Genomic DNA, 22,076 nt, shown 5'->3' with positions numbered 1-22,076 from the left:
TCTAGTGACACTGCCAGAAGTTCCAGATTAAAGGGCTGATCTTCAGTAAATATTTTCCAAGCTGCAAATTATCATAGATAATTTGGGTGTGGCTGTGGAAAACGCCATAAGTTCGCCTTGTAGGCTTGTCTGAACTGTGACTGGCTGAACAGCGTGTCAATCATGGTTGACAACAACGTATCAGAGCCTTAAGCCATTTTCGCACTGCAAGGAACGGAACGGAACGACACGCTTCGGTCCGGTTCCACCCGTATGCAGCCCTGTTGTGTTTGCATATAACTGAGGACGGCATCAAAACTGTACCTGACGTCATTATTTTTGAAACTAAACAATGGTTTCGATGTAGCCGGCCAAAGTCTTTTCCTCAAAGATGCGGCGGAAAACTTTCTCTTTCCTCATTGACAGATCTAGCTCATTCTGTACTCGTTCATCAGGGAGTAAGCGGAGGAAAAAAATTACCCATCATGGACCAGGTAACAGCAGAATATTGAGAGGAATTCATCGCAAATTAAAAAATAATGAATAAAAATGTTAAAAAGAGCACTCTTTACAAAATACAGTAAGAACAGTTTAGTGAGAGCCAGCTAGACCCGATCGATGGCTGACTGCAAAACAACCAACGGCTGACTTTAAACCAATCATCTGCTGAATTCTAAGCAGCACCATTTGGCCAGCCCAATTGGAGCCACAGCTCTTGTGGAGCCGGGTGCTGTCAGGCGTTTTTTATGCATTTCCTGTTCATGCCTCAAGTTTTCACTGATCTCATAAAATGCTGTAATATGAAACTGTTTTTAAAAGTAATTCTTTAACTTTTAAGTCGGAAGTTCTAATGCAAACACGGTTGACCCTACTTTGAACCTGTGACGTGCCGTGCCGTGCCGTTCCTTGCAGTGCAAAAACGGCTTTAATGTGCTGGAACTTTCTAGAATGGGTTTTTTTGTAGTAGTAGTTTTGCAGTAGTTCAACAGCTTACCAACTGTATTATTAAAGAGGAGTTATAAATGTGATGTTTGCTGATGGTTTAGTTTCGTTTGCATCAAGAATTGTAAGTTGAGCGATAATAAAAGGATGCCACATCTTTGAACGGATTGCCTGCATTTTTTTCTGATACAAATCACTACGCCCTTTAGTTCACCACACATAAAAACTCCACTCCCAAACATCGCAGGTGAGGATCATGGTGGACACTTGGTGGAAAGTAATTTTACGACACAGAATGTTCTATCTAAATGACACAGAGATCCCTTGGTCTCCTTCTCTGTATAATCGGGATGCTGTTAAACCTGTGGAAATATTTTTATTTTGTCTCTTTTCATCTGTATGAGGGAGTCATTAGTATCATCCCTTGTGTGGTTAAACTTAAGTGCAGTGTATCAGGAAAGTCTCACCTGGGTAGTAGCTTCACTAGTGAAGGATTGCATTTTGCATTCCAACACCTGACTGTGACTTCTCCCCGGCAGAGTTCCAGCAGATCCATTGTATGAATGAATAGTTCTTGTCTGAGGAGACAAGTCTGGGCAGCAGTCTTCTAGTGATGAACTGACTTCTTCATCAGTATTAAAAAGGGAGTACTGATTCCTGGTTTTGATCTGTGATGCAGTACTTTCCCTGTAGCCTTGGTTAGATGATTGTGATATCACTCCAAGTTTGCGTGTACGTTTGCAGTTCACCATTTCAAAATCAGTTATGTCCTGCTGGGTTTGACAGTGATCCATCTTGTTAGGAATAGTGAAACTTCCCTTGACACAAGGAGGGAGAGGGGCCTTTCGTTTGATGCGACGCAAAAGGATCAAATAAATACAACCGCCATTCCAGCACTGATCAACCAGGTAGCTGTAAAACAAAAAAAAGAAACAGACTTAGTATCTACAAAACTATTCTGTTTTCGTCAAACACATTACATATTAACAAAACCATTCATTTTCAAGTAAAGTTTTATTGTCCATTCAAGAAAAAATTGACAAACTGCTGCAAAGTTCCCTGTAAACAACTAACTAAAGTGAGCATGCAGCACCACCAGCAGCTAGCAAAATATTCAATCTAAACTCACTTGGTAGATATAATGGACAAAAGTGCTCAGGATACAGAAACATCAGTGAAGTCTATGCCAAATACCCTTCTGTTAATAATCACTATATCCCCCCTCCCCAACTGCAATTAACTCTTGCTGTGCTGCCTCTGTGCCTAACTCTCTCAGACAGGCACCCTTCACACTGGATTGTGACCACTTCACAATCTGCATAAGCACACAAACTGGGAAGCATTGCAAAAAAATTTGAACAGCTTCATTTCAGTGTTAAAGTGTTGTTAGACTCTTTGTAGTAATAGATTTTCCAATGTGTTATTTGCTATTGTTCAACTATAATGTACGGTGGCCCTGAGGTGCAAAACACTACAACATCAAAGAAACACAATTACAAATGACAAAATCACTACAACATTAACGAACACACGACATTAACAAAAACAGAACAACATTAACGAAAACGCAACAACATTAACGAAAACACAACAACATTAAGAAAAACACGACGACATTAACCAAAACACGACATTAACAAAAACGCAACGACATTAACCAAAACACAATGACATTAAGAAAACAGAAAAGGTAGGTCCCAGTGGAGACCTAAGAAATCGCTGATTGGACTACAGCTCGTTTTACTTCTGAACCGGAAGTTTTTCTGGAGACCCTTTTCACAGTGATGTCAGACAATGGGCACCGTAACTCGAAGAGGTGTATCTTTTGCCTTGGGAAACCTGACTGAAAAATTCACGGATACTCATTATCTTAAGGATATACTAAAAGGTAAGGTTAATTACAACAGCATTTAAGTGTTAGCCATTATTACTCATTGTCAATCCACCATTCTCTAAATGTGTATATAATAAATAGCCTCCGATCGGAGAGTAAACCAGCTCTAGCAGCAGCTTCAGCCACAGTTGAGAACATATATACACCGCTGTCTGTCAGTGCTGTAACGTTTAGAAGTTCACTTTCTGTATTAACTTTAATAAAACAGTATTTAAGTGTTAGCCGTTATCAGTCATTGTCAATTTACCATTCTCCAACTGTATTTAAAGAAACCAGCCTCCGATTGGAGAGTAAACCAGCTAGCAGCAGCTTTAGCCACAGTTAGGAAACATATACACCGCTGCCTGTCAGTGCTGTATTAAGTTTCACTAAAATCAGTGACATCTTCCAACAGTTGTTTAGAAAAGGATTTTAAATATTGACTTACTAGGAATTACTTAGCAATAGTAATTTGTTAGCTGCTAACATTACGTAGCCTTTCTGTTTTGGAAATAGAACGTATTTAGGCTCTAATCTTAATCAGATTTTTATAGTATAGACTGGGGTTGCCACCTGTCACATAAAATGCATCATCGTCACCCCCCTCACCCCTCATACACTAGTTTCACCACCCTCTCAGTAGCGATATTACCTGTAGTCTCAAGTCCAAAACCTGACAGTTATGTCAAACACCCGCTACTCCACCACGTCCTGAGAAGTCAAACTCTTGCTAAGATAGACACGAGTAGGAAGACGCTGTCATAGATAGATAGATAGATAGATAGATAGATAGATAGATAGATACTAAAGTTTCTTTGGAGAAATGTGATGAGCTCTATATACATATATGTTGGAGCCTATTAAGCATTAGATTAATTTATTTTTTACTAAATTACTTTTCGCAGATCTAGATTTTGTGAATGATAGATCTATTGTATATTTATGTATTTATTTGTTTTGCTTAGACCCTCCTCCTTGTCAGTCAGCCTCCTGCAGTGATTAACAGGCAGAAGCAGCTGCTGGGGTTGATCTGATTGTTTGGTGAAGGAGTGAGGAGTGAAAAGCTTTTTGTACCACAAATTAAAATTTATATTCCCTGCTAGTCTCTGTCTCTGCATCTTCTCCGTTGATTGTTCCCAGGTGTGTCTCGTTCCCTTGATTACCCCTGTGTGTATTTAGTCCCACCTGTTGTCTATGTTCTTCGTTGGGTCAAGCATATGCTGTCTGCGTTTGTCTGTCCGTCGTCCCAGTAGTACTGGTTAAGTCCTGTGTCGGCGTCATCTCCAGTTTTTCAGTCTTTGTTTTCAGTGCTACCGGCGATTAGCTGTGTGCTTGTCTGTCTGCTGTGCCGCCTGTTTCCTCCACTGTTACTGAGCAATATTATCATTAAATTCATTTTATTTCTCATCTTACCTGGGTCTCAGCGTTCTCTCCTCACCACTACCACCACCAATCCTGACAGTAGGACCCGACCAGAGACAAAGGTGATGAACGCTAATACCATCATGGACCCAGAAACCACCCCCACAACTCCACCGTTGTGGGGGTGGAGTTCCTCAAATCTCTGGACATTTACAACATTGAGTACGAGGAAGATTTTCATTATCTATTCAACATGTTTCATGCTGACCCGTTCATGCTGGAATTGGTTCAAGAGCTACACGAAGAATTAATCATCAAGAGAGGATTCATCTCACCAGTTCCCGTTCCGGCTCTCCGCTCCGTCACTCCGTTGTCTCCAGCAACCACAGTCTGCCCGTCACCTCCGCCAGTTCCAGCATACACTCCAGCCTTCACTCCCAGACCGTCTCCAGCCGCCACAGTCTGTCCATTCCCTGCCATATCTGCCTGCCCGACTCCTGTCGCCACAGTTCCCTTGGTGATGGGATTCCAGGTGGCCGGACTAGCCCCTAGTCGTCAGGCGGCACGGCTAGTGGCATGGCCCGCCCCGGTGGTTCAGCTTCCAGAGTTTCCCGCTGCTGCTGACGAGCAGCCGCCTCCAGAGCTTCCCGAGCCCGCTGCTGACGAGCAGCCCATTCCAGAGCTTCCCGAGCCCGCTGCAGATAAGCAGCCCGTTCCAGAGCTTCCCGAGCCTGCTGCTGATAAGCAGCCCATTCCAGAGCTTCCCGAGCCCGCTGCTGATAAGCAGCCCGTTCCAGAGCTTCTCGAGCCCGCTGCTGACGAGCAGCCGTCCCCAAAGCCTTCCGAGCCCGCTGCTAGTGAGCAGCCCCCCGAGTTTCCTGCGTCCACTGCATGTGAGCAGCCCCCCGAGGTTCCTGCGTCCGCTGCTGTTGTGCAATCCCCAGAGCCTGCTCCATCTGAGCCATCTCCGTCCGAGCCTGCTCCGTCCGAGCCTGCTCCTTCCGAGCCTCCAGCCAGCCTTCCTGCCGGCCCTCCAGAGCCTCAGGAGCCTCCTGCGCCGGCGGAGACCGCCGGATCCGCCTCCTCGTCGGTGTTTCCGGCTCCTGCGTCGCCGCCCACCGTGGCTCAAGCTCCGGCTCCCACAGGAGCTCCGCCTCCTGTGCCGTGGGCGGCCCCCGGACTGTTTTTTCTGTTCCTGTGAGGATTTAGTTTTGTTTCTGGACTCTGGCCCTCCTGCCGTCGCCCCTCCGACCACCCTGTTGGTTAGTTTTTTGTTGTTTTGGACTGTTTTTTCTATGGACTCTTGCCCTCCTTCCGTCGCCCCTCCGCCCACCCTGTTGGGTTGTTTTGTGTTTATTGGGACTGTTTTCTTTTGGGGCGTCTGGTAGCCGCCCTTGAGGAGGGGGTACCGTCATGATCCGTGTTTCTGTGTGTTTATTTTTTTAGTTATTTCTGTGTTTATTTGTAATCCTGTTCCCTGTGAGTCTCTGACTTTTTCAGTCAGGTTTCCCAAGGCAAAATCACACCAGAAGTAAAGATACACCTCTTCGAGTTACGGTGCCCATTGTCTGACATCACTGTGAAAAGGGTCTCCAGAAAATCTTCCGGTTCAGAAGTAAAACGAGCTGTAGTCCAATCAGCGATTTCTTAGGTCTCCACTGGGACCTACCTTTTCCGTTTTCTTAATGTCGTGTTTTGGTTAATGTCGTTGCGTTTTTGTTAATGTCGTTGTGTTTTCGTTAATGTCGTTGTGTTTTCGTTAATGTTGTGTTTTCGTTAATGTTGTAGTGATTTTGTAATTTGTAATTGTGCTTCGTTAATGTGGTGTTTTGCACCTCAGGGCCACCGGAATAATGTGATTTAAATGTCAAGGACACAGCCTACCAGGATGTGTCATGAGCTTTGACAATTGGGATATGGACCTCTATATATGGCTGGTTAAATGCACCAGTTTCAGTTTTGCTTTTAGTGTTAATGACTATGACAGCTGCAAGAAAGGATGCAATTAAATGGGTTTTATATACAGAGAACTAAACACCAATGGGAAAATAATCTTGCACAATAATTTAAAAATAATCCTGAGAGGGTTCTGAGAGGAAATCCAAAATCTGTGTATTCTTCTCAAATCTTTTAGTCAGACACACCAAGGTTCTCTAATGTGATTGTATTTTTTTTTCTTATAAATTTAAATTTAAATGCTGTGTTCAGTTTGTCTTAGAAGCAGATCTCTGAAGTTATAACCAAACTGAATTTTTTTCTAGTTGCTAGTTTGAAAACAGATACATTTGCAATTTGCTTGGCGACCTCTCCAGGGTGACCCTGCCTCTCGCCCGGAACGTTAGCTGGAGATGAGCACCAGTAACCCTCCTGACCCGACTAGGGTGCATAAAATGGATGGATGGATGGGTTAACAATAGAAGCAGATGACACATTAATTTACTCTGCATATGTGTCTTGTCATCATGTTGTGTTGTATGTTTATTGTGGACTACAATGCAGAATGTAAGAAGGAGGTTGTAAATGAAGGACGTTTAATAAAAATGAACAAAAAACTTAAAAAATCACAAGGAGCTAGAGCAGAACAAAAAAACCATAAGCCCAATGAGGGAAAAATACATGAAGAGACATGAAGAGAATGCAGAGTCAAATAGGGAAGTAACAGGGTATTACTAATGTCATCTTACCTGGCTCCGCTGACATTAACTCCCACCATCAGTTGTCCATTTACTGACAGCAATTCATCTCTGAGTTTGATACACCTACAACAGGCTGCTGGGCTTTTCCTTTTCACCTCTGTCACCCAGATGCAGCCCACGTTAATGATGGGGCCCTCCTCTCTCTTTTTCCTTGAAGAGCCTTTTTTTCTGATATCAGGATCCCCAAAAATAGGGATATTCCCAAAGCTCAGGCCAAATTCAACAGCATCGTCCTCACTTTTTCTGAAGGAAACAGCATGAACTTCGACATCAAGTCCCTTTCTACAATAGGAGCTTGTAGCTGAGAGAGCTGTGTCACTCTCCATGAAATTGAACTTAATATACTCCACCAATTTCTGAGCGGCAGCCAGACACAAGGGCAGATCATCCAACTGAATACTGCCACAAAAACTGTCTTCTTCTCCATTGTGGTACTCTTCATCCTGGAAGAGGTAGAAGAACCAACAAATCTGTATACTCAGTCAATTTTAGACAGACAGACAGTATCAGTCCCAACAGAAGTTTACATATACTCGTATAATGATTATGGACCTCTTAGAATTAATAGAATAACATAATTCTAAAACAAAAACTTTTAATTAATTATAGCCAACACACTGGATGAACAATTCAATAAATAATTGATTTTTCTCTGGTCTAACAATGCTGAAGATGATAAATAAATGTTCAAATAGAAGCCTTCTATTGTCTTCTATTGAGTTGCTCATCTTCCACAAGCCTTTTAACAAGCAAGCTTCTGGTATACTTCTAGCTTGATATTTGACCACTTGCTTTGGTTGAATCAGTAAGATTCCTTTAATCTGATGGACTTCCTCTTACAGAATTGCCTTCTAGATATTGCAAATTTCAAACAGAGAACAGGGCTTTAGGAAGGCCATTACGCAAACTAAATAACAGTCTTAAGAATATGTCCATTCTTCAGTTGATGCAAAGTTGAATTTCAATGGATTCCTCCATCTTCATTATTCTATTCATCTTTTTTAACACTGGTTCACTGATTGTGAACCAACCTCATTGTGAAAATCCACCTCCTGCCTCTGATTGGTTGTTTGTAGATAGTGGGAGAAAGCAGATGAAAATTTTTTTTCACAGATTATCTCTATACCATACTGTCGCAACATAATGACAGTTTTAACAAATATGTAAAAAGAATTTTTTATAAAGTTATATACTGCAGCTTTAATTTCACTAGGAGAGGACTGGTAAGGAGCGAAATGGGTTAGAGCTGCTGCTGACAGTCTTATCTGTTGTGTGTGGTAAAAGGTACAAGTACCGGTTAAATATATGAATATGTTGGTAATTTTTTTCCTTTGTTCATTAAATGCTACTGAAATGGCTAACTTAGCTAACTATGCTAAATGGTTGATAATCTCACAGTCTACCCACCTCTCTTGGAGAAAAACTGGGTTATAAATTGACACTTGTCTTTTTACCTCTCTTATTTCTCTATTTTTTTTTTAAATCTGTCTTTATATTTTTTCTTAGAAGCATAGTAACTGCCATAGTCATTCTTGTCTTCTACAGATTCCTGCAGAACACTGTCACCATCAAGCGCTCCAAGCAGTAACGAACCATGTCATGCAGATCCAGGGGGTGTGCAGTGCAAATATGAATGTGTGCTTTTTGGTCTGGGAGTGGCACAATTTGATTTTTACTGCTAAAAGCAATTTTAGAAAACAAAATATGATTAATTTTGTAATTGATAGGGCCACATTTTACTTTTAAATTTCTATACAAGAAAAATAAAATGTGGAGGGTCCCGTCGGTCAGGGGTCCTTGGAATTGTCCTAACTCTTCCCCCCCTTATTCGTGGGAGGCTTACTGGGAAAACGATTATGGGTCTTACTTCTGGCGCCCACCGGAAGTGGCAGTATTTCACTGTAATGTGTAGGGTCTTTTGCTAATTTATATCCATGATAGAAGTTACATCTCTCTTTTCAGTTATAATACAATATTTAGTTAAATTTGTTCACCGTCTGCTATCCGAGAGATGCTAAGTACAGAGGATCGTAATTGTGAGTTTAATCACGAGGAGTGACAGGAACATGATCATTACGTTTTGTAATGGGATAACTGTAAGTTAGCAGCGCTGCTAGCAGCTCGCTTCTCTGAAGAACTGACAGTAATAAAGAACAGAAAAGCAGAGAAGCTGGTCAGAGTTCTGATCCGCAGTTTGGCGCCGACAGTATAAAACTACATAATATTAGTTAGGTGTGACGTGAATTTTATTTTTTGTTTGTATTTAAAAAATAATAAAATTCATGATCTGATCATTATGTTTGGGGCAGGAGCATTTTTTATAAGACAAAATAAAATATCTGGGTTCATTTAGTCCATTACAACCAGAATCTCGAGGTTCTCGGTTGATGAGTGTCACTGCAAATCAGCGGAGAAATGACCGCAGCTGCTGTGCTACAGACCGCAATACGGAGAATCTCCCCACTGGACTAGAACCGAACCGAATCACACATTAACCTGTTATAGAGAGCAACTTTCCACTGGAAAGTGTCTGCCCTTACGGAGCTCGGGTAACTGTGCTGTTTGTGGCTGTACTTTAATAATCAAACCAAGTTTAATTTGTGGCAGCACCAGGTGTGTCTTGAACATGCTCCCCAGGGGCACCGTATAGGGAGGAAAAGTTATGACAATTCTAAGGGCCCCTGACTGACAGGGGGCCCTCCACAATTTTTTTTTTCATAGAAATTAAAAGAAATTGGGGCCCTGTCAATTACAAAATTAATCATGTTGTGTTTTCGAAGATTGTTTTTAATCAGTAAAAATGAAATGTTACCCCTCCCAGACCAAAAAACACACATCCATATTTGCCTTGACCCCCCTCCCCCCGCCGATCTGCATGAAATGGTTCCTTCCTGCTTAACAGTGACGTGTTCAGCAGCAGTCAGTGACAGACAAGAACAACCATGGCAGTATGCTGCTAAGAAAAATTATAAAATCAGATTTAAAAAAATAAATAAATAAAAAATAAAGATAGGGAGAGAGAGAAGAAAATAAGAGTAACCCAGTTTTTCTCCGAGAGTTGGGTAGACTGTGTGAGATTATCAACCATTTAGCATAGTTAGCTTAGCTACAGACTACTGTTTGTCTCCTTTTCACTAAAATTTAATGAATTAAGGAAAAAAATTACCAAGATATTCTGACAAGGAGAGGAGTTGGAGCGAAATTGCTACCGCAGTTGATATGCCCGGTAACTTTTCAGCTGTTCATCATTAATGTGACATAAATAGGTTATAATGATAAGGTTATTCATTCAGCCGCGTTCGTTTACGTTAAATTCACGTCTGATATAGTGGATTTTTGGCAACTGTGGCTCTGTGGGAAGAGTAGTCCTTGTGATCAGAAGGTTGTAAGTTCGATTTCAGCTTCCTCCTGCCACATGTTGATGTGCCCTTGGGCAAGGCACTTAACCCCAAATCGCCTACCAATCTGCGTATCGGTGTATAAATGTGTGAGCGTTTGTGAGTGCGAATAGGTGAATGTGACTCTAGTGTAAAACGCTTTGAGTGGTCAAAATGATTTTAAAAGCGCTATGTAAGTTCAGTCCATTTTACCATTTATGGGATTTTCTTTCTGAAATCTGAATGTCGGTGAGAGAAATCGGTTCATGGTATGTTGCTCTTGTCCAGGGCCGGCCCAAGCCTCCATGGGGCCCTAAGTAAAATTTGGTTTTGGGGCCTTCTAGTTCTGCTAACAATATGGACTGGCTGCAATCAGCAGTCCGATTATTAGATCATTCACACACCTGCTATAAACTTATTGCATCTCTGGCAGTGCTGTTTACATTATATACATGTATAATAGTGTGGCCTTAGGTACAGCTTTTACCAAGAGTAGAGAACCTTAGATCCTCTTTTTGCCAGATCATACAGGTAAGTTTGTTTGTAAAAAGATTAACAGAGGCACTGCTGCAAATTACATGCAGTTTATTGAGTTCAAATGTAGTCACAATTTATTTTATTGTACAGAAATGACCATACCAAAGTGGGAGTTTTTAAATAGTTAAAAACCCAATTAAATAAAATTAGACTGTTGAGGGAGGAATAATAATAAGGAAACACAAATATAAATAAATACACCTAAATGTTCCCTAACAAAAACACACTCACATACAAATCCCTGGTGAATACAACAAAGAAAAGAAAAAAACTCCCCTTCCACTAGTCTCAATCTAAATGAAACAGCTTGGGAACCAGGGACAGCATAGGTCCCTGTTTAAAACAAGCCAGAGGGTTAGACAATAGAAACTCCCCTTCCCTAAACAAAACCAAAAAAAGAAAAGACTTTTGATCAACAATAACTATCCAAAAAGAACTAAACTAAAACAAAACTGAAATTGAAACAAATCAAAAATTGAAACAAAAACTAAGATTGAAACAGTAGCAGGCCAGCCTTCTCTAAAGTGAAACCAGTAAACGGCTCTCTTGACATCTCTCTCGCTAAAGCATGTTCCCTCTGCACGAGCCATCAGCCTGGGATCTGATCTCCTCAGCAATCTATCTGCTTTTAAATGTAAATGCTGTTTACCAGTCTCCCTAACAAACTAGCTGCGCTCTGTCACAGCGTCTTCCATATATGGGCAAGAGGAAGAGTGCACAGCAGCCTACTTTCAGGACAAGATGCCCCGGCTACAATAGGATACATTTATTGGCCAACTGATTTATTGACCAGTTGATTTCTGGGTGCCGATTTCCTTAATTTTGGGGGATCGTGATTGGCCGATATTTACAAGTGAAACCCATCTTATCCCCTAATCTTATTTTCATCAGCAAAGGTTTAAAAATCAGTCTCTGTCCTCTTCTGCTCTACAGTGAGAGGTTTGACTGACAGACCGACCCACCAGGTCAGGTCTGCATGTTAACAGTTAACAATATTCACACCACTGTTGCCAACTCAGTGACTTTCTTGCTATATTTAGCAATATTTCAGACAAAAACAAATTCATATCAGCCAAAATCAAAATCGGCTGGTCAGGCTGTTTAAAGATCGGTAACCAGGGATCGGCCAGAAAACTGCAAGGTGAGTCTTTTTCCCCTGAGAATGTGGATTGGTACTGGACTAATTCTGTGCCTTCAAATGATTTTAACAGAAGTTTCACAATTAGAAGTTATGTAAAAAATAATGTTTGTTTTAGCCACAAATGATTATGCTCAGCAGCAAAGAACATATCCCCAACTACAGCATAGAGCAGTTCATTGATATAGCAGCTACTTAGCCTGACTTAAAAACATTTTGCTACACAATGTCAAACATTGAGAAGTTTTAATTATTATCAAATGTTATCAAACATGGCATTTTGAAGCCAAAAATACATCAGAAATATGCAGAACCAAGCAGGAGAATAAACTCATTTAAAGTTTAAACTCACTTACACACAAACACAAAGACCCTAGCATAAATGTTTGGCTGTTGAACTGGACCGTTCCAGGTCGCTATCGAACTAAGTTTCTGTTAGCAGCTTTACAAATCTTTTACATTACATTACATTACCGAGGCACATTAAAACAAACCTTTATCTTAGATTTTTTCTATTCTTCCTCTTTCTTTTCTCTGTCCTGAAAAAAAAACTTAAGGATAACCCTAAGGATAAGTCCTTTTTTGAGACATTGTTATCTACCGGATCTTTGGACGTTTGGATCCTCTGCATATTGCATGACAACTCATATTACCAGCGAAGCATGCGGTACCCCACCAGGGGGCCCCGGAGAGCAATTAATTTTTTCTTTTTATCCATAAAATAATGATTTCTACATACATTGTCAAATATATATTATTGTAAAAACAAATCACTTCATAGTGAAACTGTGTGTCTTTGATATTATAATGACATAGAAATTATTACTAAATTTTTTTTTTTTAAATCAGCTCTTGTCATATGGCTGGACACACAGCAGCATGATTAAACCCGATCAAATCCGTAATACTTACAATTTTTTTGTCAGCTAGTGTGTCTCTCAGGTTTTGAAAATGGGCATACAATCAGCTGACAATTCCAAAATCATGTAGTGTGAGCTGAGCATTACACTAAGGAAATTAGGAAGGGAGGGGTCTGTGGAGAGCACCAGAGTTGAGCCTTATTCATTCATCATCATCAATAGAAAGAGAAAAAGGCAGGAAGAAACGATAAAGCCGATAAATTAAAATGAGGTCGATAATTTTCATTTATTGTGCGATTAATTGATTTATTGTTTATCGCGACAGGCCTAGTTGTTTCTCCATCATTAGCACATTTAGCAGTGAGTGAATGAAGTTGACTGACAGCACTAAGACCGTTCTCCTGGTTCTGATTGGTTGTTTTCGTCGGAACGTTGGATTACTTTAGCTAGCAATAGCAATTCAGGGACGAGGTGGAGGAGATTGATTGTTTTCACAGATTATATGTCTCATAACAAACTGGCACAGCATGGTGACAACTTTATTAAAAAATGTTTTCTCCGTATTTGTTAAAGTTATACACTGAAGTTTGAATAAAATGCAACTACATAGTATTTTTTGAGAAGTCTGGGTTGCTTTATGTGAGTTTTGCACGTTGCTTTTGACTGTTGCTCGTGGGGAGAGTTATTTCAGTAATCTAAAACTAATAGAAAAAAATTTAAGCAACCTACCTGCATACTGTATGTGGACTGTTGGATGTAAAATTCATGAGCAGTAAATATTGTGCTAGTATCAGTATTGAACTAAACAAAACAAGTTGCAAGCCTTTAAAATTCAATATATTCTTGAATATTCCTTCACATACAAGGAAATATTATGTTTTGAAGGAATCTTAGAGAAAGTACAGACATTTTCAAATCCATTTATTTACGTTGTTTGTTGTGTTTTGATCAGGAAACCACACAGCCACCTAATTTTTTACTAACATCTGTGTTGAGGACCCTGTTTGACTGTCACTAGTTAAATCAGGTCTTAATGCGGCTAATTTTTTATTTTATTTTATTTTATTTTTTAGTTTATTTTCCTTCATCAACAGTCTGCAAACTGTTTCCCAGTAGAGAACACACAGAGAAATACTGTAGATATGGCTCATAAGCTGTGGGGGCTATCTGACAGTAATGTAGAAACGTTTACTATAATTTTGGCTTGTCCATTTGGATATCATCACCAACTACAACATTACCTGTTAACTTTATATCATTTAAATGAGAGTTTATTGCACTACAACAAATCGACATTATATTCCTCCCTTCTACACGTAAACACCATGAGCAACACCATCAGGTATGTGATTTAAATTAAATATGATGACACCAACCTCATTTTTAGTGACACTTCCTGTGGGTAGTGTCGCTAAAAAGTTCAGAAACAGTGCAGTTGCATTACAGGATCTGAGCCAAAAACACACACTAGGCTACAAGTGTTAAGCAACTCACACTACAGATACTTGGGAGCCAATTCCAATGTTTTTCTTATACAAAAAGCAGAAACTGTCCATTTAGGTTTACATTACAGTTATTCATTAGTTGAAATTTATTTATTCTGGTGAACCTTAATATGAACGGGATTGTGTTTCTCATTGATCTGTTTATGCTCAAATGCAGCATTTCCAAAGCTGCACTGTATACAAAATGCTGCTCTGTATACAGAGCAGCATTTTGTATACAGAGCAGCTGTATTCAGTGTCTTCTATAGACACTTGTTTTGAAACATATTTCACATGCAACATTAAACATTTATGTGTCAAATGGAATTTATAGTAAAGTTTTGTAAACGTTTTTTTCACATAGGTAGATTTTTCAACAGGCATTGCTGCAGCCACCAACAATTTAGAAACATCTGCGGTGCATAGGTTTCAACTTTGGGGTTCCATTTGTGTCAAAAAGAAGTAGAAGTCACAGGTGTAGATGTTGTTGGTCTATATCGTTGCTATGTAACTTTGATTGGCTTTGGTTGGCATTTATTAAAATTTGTTTGTCAGGAGTGCTTGATTCGGACATTTGTTGACGGTCCCTAAGTGAACCTCCAAGCGCTTGAGGAGGGAGCGTTAGATTAATGGCTGAAGAAAATACAAGGAAGAAGAAATCTCAGCATTTTGAAAACAATAGTATTGAAAGACCAACATTTTTGTAATATCTAATAAACACTGATCAGACATGACCTACTTCAACACTTATTAATGGTGAAGAGAACAGGCAACAGCAACACTGACCAATGACAAGGACCAACGACATGAACTAACAGCAGGGACCAACAACATTGACCAATCACAGAAGTTGCATAAAAAAAAACAACTGCCAAGGGTTCATTGCATGACTGCAGATGAATTGACAAGATGACAGTGAGTAATAATCATGACACAGCTAGAGACATAACATATGTAACATGTACATATGCAGCAAACACATATGCAACCTGTATATATGCAGCGAACGCATATGCAATATAGACATATGCAACATAGACATATGCAGCGAATACATATACAACATAGACATATGCAATATCTAACATATGCATCATGTACATATGAACATCTACATGCAACATCGACATATCCATAAAGCACTAAGACCATGGACATCAACCAAAGTCACATAGCAAAGACATAGACCAACAACATCTACACACATATGACTTCTACTTACTTTTTGACACAAATGGATCCCCATATTACTCCAGTTGAATTGACAAAATTACAGTGAGTAATAACCACGATGCAGCTAGAGACACAACATATGTAACATGTACATATGCAGCAAACACATATGCAACGAACGCATATGCAACGAACGCATATGCAACGTAGACATGCAACATCTATATATGCAGCGAATACATATGCAATGAACGCATATGCAACATAGGGTAACACTTTATTTGAAGGGGGTTGAATAAGACTGACATGACACTGTCATAAACACATGTCATGAACATGAATAAGCCTTCATGAATATTTATCACTCTTGTCATAAAGCGTCGGTAAATTATGACACTTTTAATACAAAGTTGACATTATTCAAAATGTCTTTGTTATGACAACTTGACATTAACCAAGAAATCATTACTGATATAAATTTGTTATAAAAGTATTACTGATTGCACTTTAAAAATTAGGTAACTTTATGCAATTAAAGGTAAAGTTTAAACAGTAATGATTTCCTGATTAATGTCAAGTTGTCATAACAAAGACATTTTGAATAATGTCAACTTTGTATTAAAAGTGTCATAATTTACCGAATGACGCTTTATGACAACAGTCATAAATATTCATGAAGACTTATTGATGTTCATGACAAGTGTTATGTCATGTTTATGACAGTGTCATGACAGTCTTATTCACCCCCTTCAAATAAAGTGTTACCCAACATAGACATATACAACATAGACATATGCAACATAGACATATGCAGCGAACACATATGCAACATAGACATGTGCAATACCTAACATATGCATCACCTACATATGCAACATCTACATGTAACATTGACATATCCATAAAGCACTAAGACCATAGACATCAAACAAAGTCACATAGCAACAACATGGACCAACTGTCATTATCGTGTTTCTGTGTATTTATTTTTAGAGTTTTTTGTGTTCAGTTTCCTTCCTGTGTCTGTCACTGTCTTCCCCGTTGATTGTTTCCCAGGTGTGTCTCGTTACCTTGATTATCCCTGTGTGTATTTAGTCCCACCTGTTGTCTGTGTTCCTCGTCAGGTCCTTGTCAAACATATGTCTTTTGCTGTCTAACGTTGTTGCAGGGTCTCCAGTGGAACTACCTAGTCCTGGTTTGTGTTTGCTCTCATTTCTTGTCCTGTAGTCAGTTGCTACCAGCATTTAGCTGTGTGCTTGTCTCCCTGCCGTGCTGCCTGCCTTGGACTGTTTGAGCGTTATCATTAAATTAATCATTTTCATCATATCCTGGGTCTACCTGCGTTCTCTCCTCACCACTACCACCACTACTTATGACACCAACATCTACACATGTGACGTCTACTTATTTTTGACACAAATGGAACCCCATATAACTGCAGTTGAACTGACAAGATGACAGTGAGTAATAACCACGACGCAGCTAGAGACACAACATATTCAACATGTACATATGCAGCAAACACATATATGCAACGACAGCGTTATGGACCGGATGCTTTGGAGCGTTAGGAAGCCCATTCAAAAACTTTGATAGAAACGGCGCATTTAATTTCAGTCTCCAATACATACAGAACAGAGAAAACTAAAGAGAATGCAATGTTGAATTCATTTATAGTCTAAACAGAGGAGCCGGCAGTTTATCTTGAGGAAATAAATAAAGGTGCAGAACTTAATTAGACGGTAACATGCGTAGTGCGCTGCGGCTGCACAACCAATGCTGACGCGGATCGGCCGCTGCACAGAATTAAACTTAACTCATCCTGCGGTTTTAACAAATGGAGCTGAAGACGTTACCGTCCTGCACCCAGAAGGAGAGTGACGCTCAGAAGCGCGGCAGAAGTAACATCTGTCCGTTTCGGGGAAGTGACACCACGCAAAAAAAAAAAAGAAAAAAGAAAAAAGAAAAAGAAAGAAACATCCTCGTAAAAGTACACCCCCAGACCGCGCAGGGTAAAAAAAAAAAAAAAAAATGGATCGGTTTGCTTTAGGTATATCCAACTGCCCGATGAACTAATACAGATTTATCTGCAGATGCGAACCAGGAGGAATTTGTGAAGCTGTGAGTTCAGACCCCAGCAAGTGAAGTGCTGGTAATTTAAGTGGAGTCATTTAATTTAATTTATTATAAGTTATCGGGGCCGTAGTCATTAGTTTTTGTCACTATGGAGAAAAAGTTAGATGCATTTATCTGCATTATGTATAATGGGATCTGGTTTCATGGTTCAACTGGATGAATATTAACTGAACTGCATAAAAATGCGGCTAAATAGCTGATGTTAATGTGATTATGATTTAAAAATAGTACATGACCAATTCTTTTAATCCTGTCAGTCAAAATGATGGAGAACAAAAAAGTTTAGCGCGACCTCTGATCTACACATATGACTTCTACTTATTTTTGACACAAATGGAACCCCATAATACAGTTGTGCTCCTGTGTGTGACGAACGAAGGTGTCAAATCCCATCGCTAACATGGACACAAGAGCTATGAATGGCTGGGAAAGGTGAAAGTTCATCTATTAAATTGACTGAAGATGAACACATAAACTAAAAGCTGGAACATAGACATTTTTATAATTGTATTTGTGAGCCTGCCTCTTTATTATTAAATTGAATATAATTTCAGATTCTTTCATAACTTTTCTTCAGGTTAACTTATAAAGTGAGCTATTATTGTTACAAGTTTATTTTCTAAACTACAGAAGGGATGTTAAGGATGCTCAAATATAAAAAATTGGACTGATGTTGATATCTGACAGTAACACTGCTCTTATGTTAGATTTACCAATATTTAATTTTAGTCATTTTTTTTTTACCTGATTACTCATTTAATTGTAAGAATAATCATTAAAATACTCGATTACTAAAATATTTGTTTACAACAGCCTTAGGAACGTTGAGTAATTTATTCATAACATGAATATGTGAAATTCTTTCAGTAAGGTGTTTGCATGTTCTCCCCATGCTTGTGCAAGTTTTTTCTTTGAACATTATTCTCACAGACCAAAGATATTCATGTTAGTGACTATCTTTGCTTCAACATAAATTGCAGTTTAAAGGAGTGCATACATGGTTGGTTGTGGCTTGTGTGTCTCAGAGTCGTCTTGTGATGGACTACTCTGCCTCCTGCCAGTGACTGCTAGCACCAACCACAAACATGAGGCCTGGCCAGGACAAGTGGGCACAGGTAGACACTTACACTAAGAGTTCTCCTGTCTATTACTGACCCCTAAACATTGGTTTTGTTTCAGTAAAATAAAGTTTAAATACATAATATTTTATTTAATCACATTTTTGCTATTAACTAGAACTAGTGCCTTCAAAAAATGTTTTGCCTTGATATGAAAATGGTAGAGGACTCATAGTATTGGTATCAGAATACAAATGTCTCTATCTTCACAACCTTTTTTCAGACTCAACATTGCTTTTCCTCCCATTTGATGACAGATCTCAGAAAGATTCTTCAATGTGGCTTCCCATTCTTTATTACACTCTAAATGATGTTTATTTAAAAATAACAGCTGGTAGTCAATTAAAGTTTTTTTGGTGAACTTGTATTTCAGGATTAGAAGTAAAACATGCAGGCAGATGAGTTTAGACAAGATTAAATGAAACAGATTATTCATTAAGTTGTCTGGTCTTAGTACATCTATTTATTCTTTGAGTTTAGAGTCTTATGAAGCTATAAATTTGGTCATGTATTTGGACTGAACATAAAAAATAAAATGAAAGATGAAAATAAAGAAAGACTTTTATGCCTTAAAGCCACTGCTTACATAATACTACTCCTTGCTTTACAAATGAAACATTTTTTAGTATCCCAATAAAACTGATTGGATACTGGTAGAAAAAATTTGAACACCATGAAATAAAGAATATTTAAATATTTTTTATATTTACTCTCAACTCCTAAAGGGTTTATTATTAGAATATGGTTTTATCCAGGTTATAACCAGAAACTTAAGTGTTACAATTCCTGAATATTGTGAATATCAGTATGGACAGATGAAGATTTACAAACAAATCTGATAGAAAATCCTATTAAGAAAATACAAAAGCATTCAAAGTTTTTCACATGATTGTTGCCACAATGTGAAATCTGCAGTTCTGAAATGTAAAGAATCAGGTGAAATTAGTGTAATGCTTAAATTTTAAAGCAAAGGTGAGTATTTAAAATGTTCATTAGTTGAAAGCAAAGATGAGTGGAGATTTGCAGAAAAAAGTGAAAATAGTGGGTGAGAGTAGTGAAGTACCTTATATTCCAAACTGTCTTCTTTTATGTTAGTGTTGTTAGATCTCACCATCTGAGCCCTGTGCCAGTCCTCCAGCAGCAGGAGAATGCTGAGGGCGTTGTCCTGAGTAATAGGCATACTGACATTTTGAGCCTGCTGCAGACCCCTCACTGACAGTAACAATGATGCTTGCTACCATCAGAAAAGTAGCAGTAACCAATGTTGGCTTAACTTCCCAAATTCAGTTCTGAGCAACAATTACTTAACAGAAGTTGAGTTAACTTAAAAAAAAATGCCAACATGATCCGGAGGAGAAGAAGTCGTATTGCTGTCCACAGTAGTTGAACAGTGGTTCTGCAGTATCAGTCTATCACCTGGAAAACACACATAAGTGTAGAAAACGTGTTACATTGTAGCAGAAGGCAAAAGATGGCATGCAAATAAACATTTAAAAATAATAATAAATTTGTTTAATGCTTCCCTCAATTTTGTACAACCTGCTGATTATGTCCATTGACGGCTTTGTTACGCAAATTCAAGTTTTTTGAAGTTTATATCATGTTATGTTATTTACTCATCAACCACATATCTGGAGTGTTGCTTTGATTCTTTCATGCATGTTTGAGAAATCCTTGATTCTCCCATTGCCGATGTGCCTCCTTTTTACTCAAAGCTCCACCTTGGAGCTTCAGTCTCCATTTAAGCCTTCCTTCCACAGGTTACCCTTGTCCTGTGCTAACTCCACACAGCTCCTCTAACTAGCAGCAGAAACAACCAAACATCTGGTGGAAGTTGAGTTAATCATACACACTGCAACACTCCTCAGAACTGTTGTAAACGGCATCAATGGAAGGCATGAAGAAGCATTGTTATGATACATGCAGAAGGGAGAATGTTGGAAAGGGTAGGTTGGTTGTTAAAAAGACATAAGTCAATTTCAAGGCGTCAAATACAGCTGTGATACAAACTCAAATTTCTTGTAAATTGTTTTCGATATATACTGTATTTTTTATAACAATTGAAGGTAACATAGTTACTTGATTGTGCTATGAAATGGCTCTATGTACCTGGAAATGCATCATACATATGTGGATAAGACACAGGCAGAGGAGGAAAAGAAATTACCTTCTCTGTTGGTGTGAACATCTTTGAAATACCAGAAGACAAAAATATCAGGCCTGGTGGCAGCTTGTCAAGGTCAATGTTTCAATTCTGAGTTTAATAGTACACACAAGCAGCCAACACATAGGGCCTTTAAGGATTCCAAGTAAGAAGAGCTAAATGCAAGAGCAATAAATAAAAACAAACAGCAAGTATTGGAGAGCAGAGTGGTCATAAAAGAAAATTAAGTTGAAAGACATGGTGCTGGAGGAATTGTTAGGTTCTGGGTTTTTCTCCATTAGATGGAGTCCTGGAGGCGGCTGCGCAGGGGGGCGGACCTTTGACGTCATCCACACACCGGTCAGCAATTACATCCTTACCTGCGGCTTAAGAGAAGCGGTTTACCAACTCTTTGACGGCAGATTGTTGACTAGTGATGGTACTCTCTTGGCCCCGTGCTCTCGTTGATTGCTGTGTCATCCTTGCTTTGATCCCCGAGTAATCAGACTCTCTGATCACTGTTCTTTAGGACTTACCCGAGCATCCGGATCTGGACCTCCGCTCCCAGTTCCCCCCTCGTGACACTGGTGGAGGCTACCCGCCAGATGGCCGAGTCTCCACTGCAACTTTACAGTTCTATCCTTCTCTAAACCTCACTCAAATTGGCAAACCATCCGCACAGTTGCTCTCCAAGCCCTGGGCAACCTGTCCGTTCCCCAACGCCGCCACACCAGCTCAGATCAAGCCGCTGCTCCTAGCTTCCGTCAAAGACTCGACGTTTCCTGGCATACTCCTCCGTAACCAAAGAAACGGAAACCCAAAACCTCTGACTTCCTCCAAAGGTTTCACACTCCTGTAAGTTCCTCCTTCCTCTCTGATCACAACGCTAATTTCCTACAACCTCAAACTCATCATCTCCCCTGTGTTTTTTTCTTAGTGTACTGTCGGTGCTGCTGCCCCCCGCTCCAACCAGTTTCCCTCCTGCTCATAATAAACCTGTTAAACTTTATTTGTTCTCCTGTCTGTGTTCTTGCATGTGGGTTAATCGAATTACACCCGACAAGACAGAACAATCTGGCCAACCAATTAGCCACGCAGACACTATCAGGAGAACCCTGTCCGAACAACAAGCAATGTTACAAACCCATGAATCTGTTTTACGCAAACTCCATGCTACTCACGAGGAAACCAACCAGAAGTTAGGAAAAACTGCTAACTTTTTACAAACTTCTATCCAACAGCCTTCCGAGTCTGCACC

The 22,076-nt window shown here is 39.5% G+C and overlaps 2 protein-coding genes across 2 annotated transcripts; one reads left to right on the top strand and one right to left on the bottom strand.

The window, feature by feature from the left end:
* Nucleotides 1-1,367: 1,367 nt before the first annotated feature.
* On the bottom strand, nucleotides 1,368-20,091 carry LOC106910095 (PDZ domain-containing protein 2-like). The gene is made up of 3 exons (XM_088009164.1): nucleotides 19,739-20,091; nucleotides 6,841-7,295; nucleotides 1,368-1,833 (listed from the first exon to the last, which is right to left on the bottom strand). Exons 1-3 carry the CDS (start codon nucleotides 19,853-19,855, stop codon nucleotides 1,374-1,376), a joined length of 1,032 nt encoding a protein of 343 aa, XP_087865290.1. The 5' UTR covers nucleotides 19,856-20,091; the 3' UTR covers nucleotides 1,368-1,373.
* LOC148157773 (uncharacterized) lies at nucleotides 4,410-5,523 on the top strand. The gene has a single exon (XM_088008431.1). It carries the CDS (start codon nucleotides 4,410-4,412, stop codon nucleotides 5,355-5,357), a length of 948 nt encoding a protein of 315 aa, XP_087864557.1. The 3' UTR covers nucleotides 5,358-5,523.
* Nucleotides 20,092-22,076: the final 1,985 nt, after the last annotated feature.

This window comes from Poecilia mexicana, unplaced genomic scaffold (assembly GCF_051168715.1).
Source record: "Poecilia mexicana isolate PSO_F unplaced genomic scaffold, ASM5116871v1 scaffold_9, whole genome shotgun sequence".
NCBI lineage: Eukaryota > Metazoa > Chordata > Actinopteri > Cyprinodontiformes > Poeciliidae > Poecilia > Poecilia mexicana.
This window is presented reverse-complemented; position numbering and strand designations above follow the sequence as displayed.